At 40.0% G+C, this 16,349-nt stretch overlaps 1 protein-coding gene across 1 annotated transcript in view; it reads right to left on the bottom strand.

The window, feature by feature from the left end:
* PKHD1 (PKHD1 ciliary IPT domain containing fibrocystin/polyductin) overlaps nucleotides 1–16,349 on the bottom strand; it is a 433,649-nt gene that overhangs the window by 378,555 nt on the left and 38,745 nt on the right. Inside the window, exons 20-26 of the mRNA XM_054569476.1 lie at nucleotides 16,170–16,345; nucleotides 13,214–13,352; nucleotides 11,169–11,296; nucleotides 8,701–8,885; nucleotides 7,670–7,792; nucleotides 6,048–6,153; nucleotides 5,291–5,566 (exon numbers count right to left, since the gene is read on the bottom strand). Coding sequence (XP_054425451.1) covers nucleotides 5,291–5,566; nucleotides 6,048–6,153; nucleotides 7,670–7,792; nucleotides 8,701–8,885; nucleotides 11,169–11,296; nucleotides 13,214–13,352; nucleotides 16,170–16,345 — 1,133 coding nt within the window. The remainder of the gene's footprint in view (nucleotides 1–5,290; nucleotides 5,567–6,047; nucleotides 6,154–7,669; nucleotides 7,793–8,700; nucleotides 8,886–11,168; nucleotides 11,297–13,213; nucleotides 13,353–16,169; nucleotides 16,346–16,349) is intronic.

Genomic DNA, 16,349 nt, shown 5'->3' on the forward strand with positions numbered 1-16,349 from the left:
AAACGTTGGTAAAAAGAGGCATAGCACCAATCATACCACTTCCATGGCACACTTTCCCATTTGGAGGAGCAGCCCTTGATCTAACTGATAAGCAAAAGTCCCACTTATTATTGATGAAGGCAACGAAGTAGGTCTGCCATCTCCCCAGAAGGCAATACAAAAGTGAGTGAGCCAGCAAATAGAGACATGCGCCCCTTGAGAGTGGGACGTGGGTGCAGGAGCAAGGTCATCTTCTCCACGCATGTCAGAGTGAGAAAGGGAAACTTATACAACCTGGAGAGAACCTTTCAGGAGAACGTGGGTATGTGAAAGAACACGCTGAAGTTAAATATATAAATTTGCCCTGACTCTTCAGGGCAAGACTACAGTAGACTTCAAAGTTAGAGAATAAAATGGAAGAAAAAATAATTTAAAAAACAATATTAACAGGAATAATTCAAGATAATAAAGAATTTTGAAGAAGATGTTGAAATGATATTGAGGAACATAATGGACACATTAAAAAAAACTAAAATAAATGGGTAGAAGGAGTGAACATCAGAATGGTTGCATATTTCTAAATTAAACCAAAACATCAATGCAATTCCAATAACAATACAAAGAGGATTTTCTATCTAAATTAGACAAACTGATTTTAAATTAAATAAAAATAACAATAGCCAGAATACAAAATTTCAAAAGTAAGAGTGAAGAAGTCTTCTACTAGACATTAAAATATCTTATTAAGAAACTATAATTAAAATGCAATAATAAAGCATGAATAGCCAGACAGATCAGTGAAACAGAATATGAAGTTTAGAAATAAACCCAGAGAAGAATGAGAAATAGGTAATGATAAATATGGCATTTTACATAAATGAAAATAGATGAATTATTTATTTAGTAAATGAAATAAGTAATATTGAATAAATTAATTCTGAATTCCTACCTCACATATTTACCAAATTAAATTCCAAACTAATAAAATATTTAACCATAAAAAATAAAGCATTAAAAATCTAGAAGAAAACATGGTAGGGTTTTTATTTTTATATTTTTTTAGATAGGGAAAGCCCATTATTCTAAGTATTTTGTAAGCCCAGAAGGCATAAAAAGTCAATACATTTACTACATAAAACATTAAAATATTTATGAATTACAAAAATAATAAAGAGACAAAGCAAAATATATAAAGGTCTGATATTTTAATATATAAAAAGCTCTTTAAAATCAATAAAAAAGAACAGTTACCTAATTGAAAAAAAAAGTGAGCTAAGGAGATGAATCAAAAGTTCACTGAGAAGAAAATACAATGCCACTTAAACACATAAAAAGGTATATAATTTCTCTCAAAAAAATGCAAAGTAAATGTACAATGAAGTATTATTTTTCTTCTATAAGACTGAAAAATCAAAAACACTGTGTTAATAAGATGTGGTAAATATATACTCATACATGTTGCTGCATAGAGAATAAATTATATAAAATGTTAAATATATAACACCTCTTGACCTAGGAATTCCAATTCTAAGAAGTTGTACTACTAATATTTTCATACAGGTGCAAAATGGAACAACTGCATATCCACATGCAAAGAAATAAAGCTGAACCCTGTTTTGGATTCAACTGTGCCCCCTAAAAACTTATATGTTGAAGTCCTACATGCCAGTAGTACCTCAGAATGTGAACTCATTTGGGAATAGGTTTATTACAGAGATAATTTTAGTTAACATAAGATGAAGTCATACTAGAGTAGAATGGGTCCCTAATTCAATCTGACTGGCATCTTATTAAAATAGAAAATTGGGGCACAGAAAAGACACAGCAAAAACACCATATGAAGATGAAGGCAGAGATCAGGTGATGCTTTTATGGCCAAGGAATGTCAAAGATTGGCAGTGAATCACCAGAAGCTAGGGGACAGGCATAAAACATTCTTCCTCACAGGCTAGTTCATAAGGAATCAATTCTGCCAACACCTTGATTCCTAAGTTCTAGCCTCTAGATTTGTAGGATAATGAATTTCTGCTATTTAAACCATACAGTTTGGGGTACATAGAATAAGCAGCCCTAGAAAAATAATACAGACCCCTACCTCACATCATATGTGAAAGTTAACTCAAAATGAATCAGATACCTAAACACAATAGCTAAAACAGCAAAACTCTTAGGTTAAAAAAAAAAAGCCATATGCACAAATCTTAGTGATGTTGGATTAGGAAATTGTTCCTTAAATATGATACAAAAGCATAAACAACAACAACAATGTAACAGATAAACTGGACTTGATCAGATGCTTTTGTGCTTCAAAGACTACTATCAAGAATATCAAAGGACAACCCACAGGTGGGAGAAAATATTTGCAAATCATGTATCTAATAAGCGACTCATTTAAATTATATAAAGAACTCTTGCAACTCAACATTAAAAGGACAAATAACCCAATTTTTTAAATGCGCAAAGGATTTGAACAGGCATTTCTCCACAGAAGAGATACAAATGGCCATTTGTGACCTCTGGTGTTCTTGGAACAAGCCAAAATTATTCTGACTTAAAACTTTACCATTGGTAAGTCAACTGCCTAGAATTCTCTTCTCCAAGAGTTCCCCAGGACTCATTCCTTCACCTCATCCATGTCTCCATTCTCCAGTGCCAATGGCCTTCCTATCGCAGCCATCACCCTGTGAGTGACTTCCCTGCTTGATTTTGCTCTGACACAACTAACCCTCACCTCCATGACAGCAAGAACTTCGTTTTAATTTACTGTGTCCCTAGCATGAATAGTCTCTGGCACACAATAAGAGCTAAACAAATCATTGTTCTGATTATTGTTGATGTTAATAATTGAAAGTTGCAGAGGTGGCGACACTGCCAGTTGCATTTGAGAGTGCAGGTGCCTTCCAAGTTCCCATAGCTAAAGACAAGGCAACTCTATCTCAGCAACAAATGGGCCAAGGAAGTATGTATTCCAAAGCCAAGATTTTCCTTTAAAACCATTCTGAGGGTACTTCTGCACATGTGAAAGTAGTGATTTAGAATATTATCACATTACTGTATATATTCATTTCATACTAGATTATTCTGTAAATTCCTTGCTGGTAGGACTCAGCCTGGTTCTCTTTAAATCCTCTAATGCAACATTGCTTACACTGCACTATTCATAGAAATTGCTTGAGGATTCTATTCAAACGCAGATGGATTAGTAGGTCTGGGATGGGGCCCAAGACTCTGCATTTCTATCATACTCCCTCCAGATAATGTGGATATTACTGGTCCAGAACCACACTTTGAATGGCAAGATCTTAAGCACCTGACACAGGGCTTTACACAGCATGGCTCCATTAGTGCTGAGTGAGTGAGTGAGTGAATGAGATTTGTGGATAGTAGGTGGGTAGCAGAGTGGGGGGAAAGTTTAAATCCAGCAATAGGGATAGTAGTAAGTGGAACCTCTCCTTCTCTCCCTCCCTTTTCCCCTAGTCTTAAATAAAAGCTAACTTACATTCACTCAACATTATTCCTTCACTGAGTTTTCCATCTTTTGCTAAAAATCTAGAGAGATGATGTACAACCTCCGGGAGAAATCACTTCACTACATAGTGTTGTTACAGCATGCCTCGATTGGGTGATAGGATGAGAGGCCAACCTGTTTGCCTGGGACTTCTGAATTTTAGCATCAAGAGTTCCATGACTCAGTTTTAAAACTGGAAGTCTTTCATCCTGGGAAACACCTCAGTCCCAGGAAAATCAGGATAGTTGGCCTGTGCAAGGCCTCAGTCTGTGCAAGGTACTCTGTCTAGAGAAAACTAAGATGACTGAGTCACCTGTCTGCCATCAAGGTGTCCGCAATCTAGTGTGGCCAAGGGGAGCTAAAGGAGGCTTGTGTGGCCTGAACTTCAAGGGTAGCTTTACAAGATTCGAGCCACTTATAAATCTACTGGGAAGACTAGTATATGCCCTAAATTCAAACTAATAATTATTGGGTTAATGTAGAATATGATCTTTCACTGTGAGCACCACATATCGTGTGGCTCTTTCCTTAAATCACTGAGAAATAAGAGAAAGCTTGCTCTATTTTCTGTGCAGAGATGAGGTAGGGTTGATCTCATGATTCACTCTTCCAGACAAAGTCAAGTCAGAAACAAGCTGTTCCTTTGAACAATGCACTTTTGGCCAGGAAACACTGCTTCAAAAAGTGTTTTAAGCCACAGGCCTTTGTCAAACAGAATAAATAATAACAAAACTCCATTGCAATAAGGAAGGTATTTAAAGTTCCAAAAATCATACATTAGTGTGTGTGTGTGTGTGTGTGTGTGTGTGTGTGTGTATGCATGAGTATTCCTCAGATTCTTGCAATCTGGCTGGATTGTTTCCAGTTGCTCACATCCCTCAGAAGGCACAGAGATTCTTGGTTTTCATGACACCAAGATCTAATCCATGGGGATGACATTGACAAGAACAACTGCTCTCTCTATACCCCACTATTCAAATGGTAGTTGGCTTTGCATGCTAGCCAAGTACCCAAGTGTAGGTCAGTTTACAAACATCTGTGAACACCCACTTGTGCAAGGCTTCTAGTGAGCAAGACCTTTATGTCACACATGCTCATGTCTTCACTTTTCAAGGGACTTTCTCACCTGTTGACTCATTTTAACCTCACGAAACTAGGAGGTCTACAAGTTAAGCATCATTAAGCCCATTGTATAACTAAGACAGCCTGGCACGCAGAAGCAACAGGATCCTGGGCATCTGACAATCCCAGTCCGTATCCTCTCTCCATTGGAAACCCTGGGGCAAGTCACTGTTCTCTCAGGACCACCATTATCTTGCCTGAAAAATGTGGGTAATAATTCCATCTTCCAGGCAGCTGTAAGCATTTAGAGTATATGACAACCTAAAAGAGATACTCAGTAAGTGACATTATGTCTATCATCCTCATTATTAGGAAACTAAAGTCTCCTAAAAGTAACTGACATTTCTAAGGTCACACATTTGACTTTGGCATCAATGAAAACTCAGGCACATATGTCCTAACACCCAATTTAGTGTTGTTTCCACTAAACCAAATTGTCCTGGTGACTCAGTGACTGACCCAATTATGCCTAATACCATCAGCCAAACTATGTAGCAAGTGAGTTCATTTAAGGGCTCAAATGTCTATTGCTCATTAGAAGAAACACTGATGGCAGAAAACAAAAAGCTGTGAATCATAGCAGATACAGAATTTATTATATGGCAGAACTAGATTCCTGCATATTAGGAAGAATGCTACCGTTAGCGGTTCAGAGGCACTGTGGGGTCCTGCCCATATTACCAATCTCTGCAGCTCTTGAAGGCTCCACAGCATCCAGTCTGGGTTCCACATTCAGAAAGAGGCCTTCTCCACTGGCATTGATGGCATGCCCAGAGGGTCTCACCAACATTGAGATCTGATGCACTCCAACAGGTAGCAGGTCTATCTGACAGACCACGTTTGTTTGATTTGAGGAAATAACTTCGCAACTTGTTTCATTCACTGTAATCTGCAAGGCATGGGAGTCACTCGAGAAACTAGTTCCAGCAATATAAACCAGTAGGTCCGTGTCACCATCTTAAAGGAGGAAAGGAATTCAAAAAACAAAATCATCTCTCAGTGATATCACTCCATTTAAGAGAACTCTCTTGAACATCAGATGTTCATTTCATCTCACCTTCCCCTCACAAAACTCAAGGAGTCAATGCTGACTCAAATATTGGAAGTTGTTATCATTGCCCCCATCTTAAATTTTCCCCAATTAGTAGTGAGAGATAAAACAAAATGGGGAGAGAAGGGGGTCAAAGTAAAGAATATTTCAAAACAGGGGACAAAGGGAATGAAATATTTTAAGTCATCAAAAATCCACTTGTCTCCATGTCCAATTATGACCATATCAGTTACATTGGCCAAAAGATACCCTTTCTGCTGCCTCATTAAACATCCACTCCCTAAACTGAGGCACCTTCTATCCACCCATCACCATGTACAGAGCCTCTAACAAATCACTCTGAGTCTAAAGTTGCTAACAATGTCAGGGCCAAGTTCCCAATCATACCGAAGGAATACCACACAGAGTGGACCCAGGGAGTTGACCCTTCAAGGTACTGGAAAGAACAGGAACCTGAGCAATGAGCTGGTATGTCATTCACTTTCACAACCACCTGAAAAAAGGCAAAAGAATTAAACCCAAATGTATGCATTTCATGTACTCAGGAGTATTTATAAAGTACTCATGAAATTTGTCCAAATTAAAATGTGTTAGTAATGCATTTGTTTTCTTTCTTCTATTTCCCAGTAACAAACCCTAAAGGGTAATGAATGCTTCAGAATGTATCAGACTTTCATAAGCTGATGGTGGGCATGCTAAAACCTTATATTTCTACAATTAAATGTTCCTGTCATATAAAACTAAATTTAATAAAATTCAAACTTCACAAGGAATTTTTATCACTCTGTATTTTCAACTAGGTAGCTGTTCCTGTGAAAAGCCCTTTTTTGCTGGTCAATGCCAATGGAATAGGCACCCTCCTTCCACCAATACTACATGGGCATACAACTGAAGGTTAGAGTAGATTTGGGCTCTCTTTTGTCCTAGAATGGTAGGGCCCCAAGAAGAGACTACAGTTGGCCTTTGAACAACAAGAGTTTGAATTGCACAGGTCCACTTATGCACAGATTACTTTTTATAAATACTGTAAGTTTTCTTCTCTTCCTTATGATTTTCATAATAACATTCTTTTCTCTAACTGACTTTCTGTATATGGTATAGAATACATGTAACATACAAAATATGTTTTTATGTCATCAGTTAGGCTTCCAATCAAGAGTAGGCTACTAGGAATTAAGACTTTCGGCAGTCAAAACTCATAAACAAATTTTTTACTGTGAAGGGGATCAGTGTCCTTAACCCCTGCATTGTTCAAGAGCCCATTTGTACAGGTCTTTCTTTCTTCCTGGAACTAAATGTTAATCTACTAGAGCTCTACCACACTTGTAAATGAGTATTGGTAAAAAGGATATGTTCATTGGACCCTCTACATATGAAATATGGACCAAAAGTATACACACTATATTTATAACTGTTTGTTTATGGAGGAAACAGGTACTGGGATAGCATGAACACATGGTTAATAAAGAACACTGATTTTTTTCTATAAAATTTTATTTTATTCATAAGGACAAAAGAAATTAAATATATCAACATGTTGAAGATGATTAATCCTCAGTTTAGGTACCCTGGTGTTGGTTATATTATTCTTTATAGTTTTGTATTTTAAATTTTCCTCAAATTAAAAGCAGATGACTTATAAGAGGAGATTGACAGATGGGGAATAGAAAAAGACATTTTTTAAGAGAAAAGGGATTGACTTAGCTCATTTACTTTGCAATGCCACTGTGAAGAGGTATAAATCATATGTAGTTATAGAGGTTCTCTATTTTTTATACCATAATAATAGCATCAATAATTATTATAACAGGATATTGTATTTACAAGGCACTTAAGATTTTTAGAGTACTTTCCATATCCTGCAGAAGTAGAAAGAGAAAAGCTATAATTGTCTCTGTGCTGTGTGTTGGAAAACTGATCCTTGGATTTGGTCCACATTATAAATCAGGGAGGGGCTGATAAAGACTTAAAGCTAGTACTTCCACTTTGGGTGGCCCATCCACTCTCACCTGAGTGTGCTGGTTGGCAGTAACCAACATGTCTCCAAATATGGGTGCAAGAAAAACTCCACCATCATATACCACACGAGTGGTTGCAGCAGGTGCCACTCCAGTTAGATTTTCATCAGAGACCTGAGACAAGTACATTTCTGGTGAACTCTCTTATGCAGTAGCAGCCTCATCTTGATTAAAACAAATAATAAAGGGTCTTTTGTATTTGGTTTAAGATAATGGGATAGCTAAAAAGTAAAACTGGAGTGGCAAGGGATTGAAAACTAGAAACCTAACATAAGTAACAGCTAATGGAAGCCCCAGTAAATTAGAGTAATAGTTATTTGTAGGTAGAGTTGAAAAAAAAGCACAGAAAAATTAATCATTTCTTTTAAATCTTGAAATGTTTTTGTTTCTATGTGCTTTTCTATTTGATATGTTTTCAATCTAAAACATTACAATAACATGTAAGGAAACAAGTGCTATGAGATGACTCCTGTCCTTCCTCCAACTCCACCTTAGTATTTTATTTGAAACACAGATGACTCACAATACCATATAACAGGGATCAAATTCCATCTTGGGTTTCATTTTATAATAACCAAATGCTAGATGAGCATTAGATTATTTTTTAAAACCCTAAATATGCAAGAGCATCTGGTTTTATCATTACCCAAAGACAGCAAATCCTTTTCTAAACTTCCTTCTGCTATGCCATCTGCCTCCGTGACAATCTAAGTCAATCACATCTGCTTAAATTATCCAATAACAGATGTAGAATTATTGTATGGTGGACACTGACCAATAACATCTCTAATTACACTGAGTTAGGGGAGGAGATACTGGGCTCAAATTGCTTTATCAGAGATATGAGATACAGAATATGTCTTGAAAACTCCCAGAAAGAAAGATCATTGACCCCTTTACTTAAATATTCTAAGAAAACCAACAACAGATGACAGTTTTCATTCCTGTCATTCTGATACTTTTCTTCACAACAATGTCCCAGGACATAAAATCCATACCACCAAAAAGGATACCATACATACCCTGATGAAATTGGGCAAATCCCCAACCTGGGTAGACCAAGAGAGAGTCCATACATGTTCATAGCAAGACTTCAGATCCTCCAACACAGTGAAGTCACTGATATTGAGGTACCTGGACGTGAAGTCATCAGCACTGTTCTGTAAGAGCTCACGAAGGTGACTAGCTGAAATATGCACAGGGACATCTGCGGGGAAAGGTTTTGATAGAGAAAACACCAGACAGCAATTACTCTCTCTCACGGTGTCTCACCATGAAGATAACAGAGAATAAATGTCAAGACACCTACTAAATATGTGGGAGACCCTCATGTTCAAAATATAGCTTCAAGAGAACGGACCCCTAGCCCAGTTAAACTACTTTTTTTCCCAAGGTGAATACAAGTAGATGCCCACAGTTCACATCATGATACTCTTAATCAGTATCACATCTCATAGCAAGCAGAGAGCACAGTCACATCAGATAAAACTATCTCAACTGTCAACACAAAATATAAACTCCAGACACCCTGGTAATGCCTGAAAGTCTAATTAAATGTTGGGTGTTCCCTAGGAAAAATGTAGCTGGCTCTGTGAACAGAGAGAAGTTGGCCACCTTTCATAGGGAGTGAGGGAGGCACACAGCAGCTGACACCCATAAAACTTAGCCAACCCAGCTGAGGAATGTTGGCATTTAACTTCGGTTTCTCTATTAGAATTCCCTTTAAGCCCAACCACCTGCTTCCCCATTCCATATCCCCATAGAGAAATAACACTCTGTGCTTAAGTCCTGCTTATGTTTGCACTGTTTCATGCTGTACCAAAAGTTTCCATTTCATTAGCTACTCCCAACAGCCCTGTGAGGTGGGTCGTTGGGTACCCTAATGCCTCCTTTATAGATTAAGAAAATGAAACCCAAGGAGATTCCGAAGCTTGCCAACCAAGTGAGACCAGTTTCGATTAAAATCCAGGTTGCCTTCTGCCTACCAAAGAGCTTTCCTCCTAAAACCCACGCAGTCTTGGAGTGTTAATAAAATGCTACTATATTTCTAAAATGCAAACAAAATTCTTATCCTTTTAAAAAAGATCATTCTATATTTACATAACTTGAGGCCATCACCATTTCAAAAGACCAAGTGAGGGCCGTCTACCCAGTTGTTCTTCAGGCGATGATGTGAAGAACATCAGCAACAGAAGACGGTGAAGGGAGGAGTCTCCTTGCACACAGGCTGCAGCCTCTCATTCATGATTAGGGCAACAGCACAGTGATCGACTTCACAGAGGCAGGGCACTGTTGGCACTTAATCACTCACCTGTCAGACTCCAATAGCCTAGGGACCATCATCTTTACCTAAGTTGCCCTATTAGAGTAAAAACACCGTGCCATTTCTCCCACTCAAGAAGATTCTTTGCAAGCAAGCCCAGCATCTTTCTGCCTGGGAGGGTAGAAGACTTTTGGACCACATGCCAATTGTTACGCAGCCACTCTTGAGTTCTCCTGAGCCTCCTTCCTGATTTCATGTTTATACCAACTAAATAGTGCATTTTGGTATTTCTAATCCTTATCCTTTGTGAAATGTATATGTTATTGAAGATTTAGGGACTATTCTGTTCTCATCGCATCTGAAAGCTCTTTCTACCTTTGTTATGATCACTACAATCCTCAATAGCATTTGGTAGCACCGTGGAGTTGAATTCAGAAGAGGCATGGTTACCATGGATTTGGCCTAGGAAACTAGAGAGAAGAGGACTAACCTGAGAATCAGTGACCCGAGTTCATACCTGGACCCTGCCATCCACTATCTCTATGATCTTTGGGCAAACCTGAGTGGCCCTCAAGAAGATAGGTCAGTTCCCTAATTCCCAGAACCTATGAATATTACCTTATCCGTCCAAAGAGTTAATATTAACTTTGGTTAAATTAAGGATCTTGAGAAGAGTTTATCTGGGAGTATCAGGGCAGGTCCTGAGTGCAATCATATGTATCTTTATGACAGAGGCAAAGGGAGTTCTGACGCAGAAGAGGAAGAAACGATGTGACCATGGAGGCAGGGGCTGGAGTAATGTGGCCACAGCAAAGGAATGCTGGCAGCCACCAGTTGCTGGCAGAGGCAGGAAATGGGTTCTTCCCATGAGACTTCAGAGGAAGTGCTGCCCAACCAACAACTTGATTTTGGACCTTTGGCCTCCAGACTGTGAGAGAATAAATTTCTGTTGTTTTAAGCCACCAAGTTTGTGGTCATTTGTTATGACAGTTCCAGGAAGCTAATCCACTCAGTTTCCACATCTATAAAATGAAAAGGTTGGGATTTTATTAGCAACAGTATGTTATTGTTATCCTGATCTTTAATTTTAATAAGGTCATTTTCAGACCCTGGAAAATAAATAAAATAGCTTTAAGACTGTACCACGACAATCTTATAGGGTGTTGCTGGCCTGGGAATGCCCTTGAAAATGAGAAATGTTGCCCTCCCCCGCATTTGCCCCTTTACCAGGAATCACTGTATTAGGAAGCTGGATGCGAAAGTGTCCTCCTAAAGGTGGACTTGTTCTCTGTAGTCTCTGCGTTGTCACCAGGACCATCCCGTATCCTTCTTCTGCTCCTTCAGTTGGTACAGGGCTATGGCATATCAAACACTGCACGTTAGTCACAGTAACCTTCCTGAACGCCGCTCCTGGCAGGGCCCAGCTCCTTCTCAAAGGCCAGCTAGTCTTCTGCCGTGCCAGACCATGAGCTCAAGTTTCCAAATATTGGGTGCCTGTCTCCCACCACAGTAGGAAAAGTGTGGTATAAATATTAGGATCCTTTAAGAGTGTCCCGTCCTTCCTCCCCTATGGGCCCCAGAGTGAAGACTGATGCTCTGGCCTCCACAGCTCTCGGCACGGGGTGGAAGGAGACCTTGGCATTCCCAACGACATTGGCATCGTCAGATGAAACGCCAGTGACAGACACTTCCCCCTGCAGTATCTCCAGCTGAAACACAGGCCACTCCAGCTAGCCAAGGTCTTATCTAATACCTGTGTGCAAACACCCTGTCTAATTCTGCTTTTAATACAATAAATGGGTCAAGTTAATTGTGACACACCATGAGATGGAATACCTTCACTCATTAAAAACTGTATTTTAGAAGAATGTTGAATGAAATGGGGGAAATTTCAATTTCTACTGTTAGGTGAAAAGGGCATGTTACACATATAGCATGTTATTTTTAGTCCCAGTAAAAGGTTTCAAAGTAAATATATACATGTATATATGTATACAAAAACTGCTTGGGGAAAAAGACTGCCAGAATATAGATCTAAAATGTTACTAGAAGTTATCTCTGAGCAGACAGATTGAGTGATTGTTATCTTCTTCTGTTTTCCTATACTTTCCAAATTTTCAACAATGAGCATCTCTAATTTTTATCAATAACATTATTAAGTACTATATATTGATGTGCACACATACAACGATGCAGAAGCAGTAGACAGAAGGATACTATCTGTGTTGGGGGATGAATCCAGGAGATGCCAGCCTGAAGGCTGTCCTGTCTCGCTGATGCTGGAGGTTTCCAGAAGGAGCTAAGGGATTTGAGGGAAAATCAGAAAGCAAGGTTGTGAGGACTACTCTAAGTGTGGACCTGTTCAAAATAACCTAAATTTGCTTCTGTCATTTCAGAGTTAATAACGTTGACATTGAAAGCACAGGACTACAAGCTGGCTAACAGGGCAGCTCCTTCTCCACCACTGAAGCTCCGTCACTCTTTCATTCTCCTGATGGATTTTGACTCTTTCCTGCCCTGAGGACAAGGAAAGTGGAGCACAAGAGTCAAGCTTTCTGCACCTCTCATCAACACACTGCAAGCATGGTTTGTGAGGACTCATTCTGGAACATACAAGAAAGAGATGGGGGCAGAAAAGAAATTTTAAAGACAGAGCATCTCAGTTTTTCGCATCCTGCTGGGGTTTTTGTGAAAAGTGAAAAGAATGCATTAGAGCATACATGTGTTCCGGGAGCTTAGAGGAGCCTGAGCTTTAGTTACTGCTTTGTAAGCTTAGCTGGAAAGTTTGACTATTAAAGTATTGTTTATGGGGCTCTAGTGCCATCTGGTGGTGAGTTCTTAGAAATAGCTATTTTTGTTCCTCAGACTTTATTTAGCCTCAAATAATTCCAATAAGATTGATATATGAGGAATGGAATAAGGGACATGAACAATATAAACATACAACTACTTTTAAACAAATTCACTAGAAACTAGTTCTCAAACTGTAGTTCCCAAACCAGTAAAATCAACATTGGCTGGGTACTCTTTAGCAATGCAAATTCTCAGACCCTAAACCCTAAACCCAGTGAATTAAAGATGGTGTGGTTCAGACCCAATGATTTACGTTTTAACAAAATCTCCAGGTGTCTGATACTGCATTCTTAAGACTATGAAACACTGTTTTAAGCAAAGAGACAGATGGCTTTTCCTAATAAAAGTCCCACCTTTGCATCTTTCAGGGCCAACTAGCAACCCTAAAGAGCAATAGGGGAACAAAGACAGCTCCCTACCTTGCGGTGATGAGTGGGAGCTCCAAGCCACACCCCACCAGCCAGGACGTTACATTGTAGACTGGAGGGGATCCCACCACAGAGAGCACTTCCACCAAATTCCCTCCTGGGCGAGCTGTTCCAGAATCAGCCTGAGAAACTAGAGACCAGTGATCCAATTATTATCGAGTAACTCAAGATGGAAGACCAGCTGTGTGGAAAGTCCCAGCTGGAGATGCGGAGTTACTTAGATCTCAGCACATACTTACAGCCGAGATTCCTGCCATCTGCTGGATGGAGAGCAAAGTTAGAGGAGGAAAAAAAAAACAAAAACCCCCACCAGCAAGGTCATGGTGTAAAGAGACAAAGTCTAATTTCACAGCAAAGATCAGTAAGTCTAAGCCAGACAAACATCACTCCCTATGCCATAAGAGGACCCCTTACACAGATAATCTATTGCAGTGTATATAGCCACCCTTTCCTCCTTTCTTTTCCAAGGCCCCTGGCAACTCCAGGAATGTACCGCTGATCCTCCTTAGGAACACTAAACACACGAGGCACATCCCAAGGGTACTTACTGTTTATCTACAGTATAGAGTCAGCACATGTGCAGAAAAAGTGCCAGCTTTCAGAGAAACCCCTGTTGTAATCCTCATTTTCCACTTCTACTGGATTAGCATCTGGCTAATCAACCTAACCTGTCTAAGGCATTTCTAATTGGTAACTAGGAATCATGACCTATACCAATCTGTATGGCAGGGAGAGTTTAGTGAGATGGCAGATTTACATGACCAGCACAATATAATTTAATATTCTCTTCCCCCTCCAGCTAGGCACTGTGTAAAAGATCACTTCTTCCCCAAGACAGTACCACTGAGGCAGTAAACAGTTTAAAGGGAGCATCGTTGCATACCTAATGCTTAGCACAACCCCAGGCACAAAGTAGGTGCTCAATAAATGTTTATTCACTCAGCTGGGTATAGAGTCATTGAGGTTCTGGCTTTGGTATCAATAATCTGAGGGTTCCAATCTCCCCCATGTCCCAGCTATGGGATTTGGAGCAAGATACTCAACCCCTCTTAGCTTTGGTTTCCCCGTCTATAAGGTACAGATAATAGGACTATCTCATGGTGTTCTAAGAAGTGAGAAATAAATGCTACTACCTACCACTAGATGAAAAGAAGTTTCATAGAGGACATTTGGTGGGAGAATGTAATCAGGTGTTAAAATGATCAGATAAATGTCAAACAACTCGACTACGAATATTGAGCCCAACTGTGTAAAGTTTGCGTTGCCATTGAACAGCCTTCAAAGCAAAGTTGTTGCCAGCAGGGTAACTAGCCAAAGCAGGAAAGGTAGTTTTACACAAGCCACTCCAGTTCTTTCCTGTCTCTCCCTCTCTGCCTCCCTCCTCACTCACTCCGAGATGGTGCCAGGTACGGGAGCATTTGATGGCAGAGAGGTAGGGGTGGGGAGAAAGCACTCTGATGTTGCACTTGGAGGGTTTGGAGGTTCACAATGGCATTTAAGGGAGAAAAAGAAGGGAACAGCACCTGTTATCTAGTCCTGAGTTTCCCAATCAGTGAGTTCAAGGGTATGAAATGTTGAAACTCTCAGTCCTCCAGGAATCCGGGCAGCATTTGAGGGTCACCAAAAGCCCCGGCTTGGGGTCTTAGGCATCAAGAATTCAAGTGGTTGACCAAGCAGGCCCTGTGAATATTATTTTCTGTGTGCCCGAACATAAACAGGGTTTAAACTAAGCAGTGACTCAGTCTGACCCAAATGCCCTGGAAATACGTAAAGCACTGAAACAGATAAGAGACAGAATTTTGATGAATTCAAATATTATGTAATTTCAGGGCAGAAAGACAGTCCTCTTGCCATCCACCCCCAAGCTCCTCTGCCCTCAGCTCTGCAATTTTATAGGCAAAGGACTGAAAACTAGCATATTTTGTAAGTCAAAATGTACATGACTGCTTCCTCCTTTTCTCCTGGGAGGAAGAGAGAGAGGAGCTGCTTAAAGCAGGAAAGCTGAGCCCCAAAGTCACAGGGATTTGACAGAAAAGGGAAAATAAACAGAACTTGGAAGCCTGGAGGCCCTGGCAACAAACAGCACCATCTACCTGGGCTGTGGGGCTCCCTTCCCCAGCGTATGTGTCGCCAGTGGCCAGTCTCAGAAGGACCCCTAACAAGCACTTTGTCCCTAAGACCTGTGGACAAGAAAGGCCAGTGAGATCGCTGTGCCTCAGTGAGGACAAAGGACTTGGTGGAGAAAGAGGACAGGCCCGGGCTCTAAAGGACAAGTGGGAGGACTCTGGGTTGGCAGAAAAGAGGAAAAGGCTGTTCTCATAAGGACATCGTACCCTCTAACTCTCACTGAGTCTGTTGTACATCAGGCCTTCAGTCCATTTCCATGTCCTTCCAGCATTTTGTATGATAGATATTAGCTGATGGAGAGATCGAGAAATCTTGTTCTAACAGTAATAATAATAACATTAATAGTAATACTAACTGCTTGTATTTATTGAGCACTTACTATGGTCAGGACCTGTGATGAGTGCTTTATACTATGATATATTTAATCTTTGTAGTACTCCAGTGAGGCAGGGACCTCAGTGTTGCTCACTTTATGGGTGAGGAAACCAAAGCTTCTCAGCAAAGAAGTAGTAAAATCAAGACAAGAGCACAAGTACCAGAAGCAAAAGCAAGCATTTCAGTGAACAGGAAAAAAAGAGGAATTATCTAGAGAACTATAGGGCCTAAGAGCACACAATACCAACCCCATCTTCTTTCTAGAACCAAAGCAGGCAAGATGGAGAATCACCTAATGAAGGAGAATCACCTAATGAAGGAGAATCACCTAATGAAGGAGAATCACCTGTTCCTCCTTCATTAAAAGAACAGCAGCACCTAACAGAAGTTTAAAAATTGGCATTTGATGGAGAGGTCTTTGGAGGAGAATAGATTCAATGATCACCTGTTAGGTTCGTATCTGCAATGATAACTTCATCCACATAGAACACACCCATTTCCTGTGCCAGAGGGAAGAGGTCAATTCGATGAACCAGCACCAGGGAGTTTTCCAGAGACATCTGGAGATGCAAGGAGCGATGCACGCATGTCTTCCAGAGGTTAATGCAGGTGAACTGCCAGCTGA

The sequence above is a fragment of the Pteronotus mesoamericanus genome, unplaced genomic scaffold (genome assembly GCF_021234165.1).
Source record: "Pteronotus mesoamericanus isolate MK-2021 breed Mesoamerican mustached bat unplaced genomic scaffold, CSHL_Meso_final contig_20, whole genome shotgun sequence".
In the NCBI taxonomy this organism is placed as follows: domain Eukaryota; kingdom Metazoa; phylum Chordata; class Mammalia; order Chiroptera; family Mormoopidae; genus Pteronotus; species Pteronotus mesoamericanus.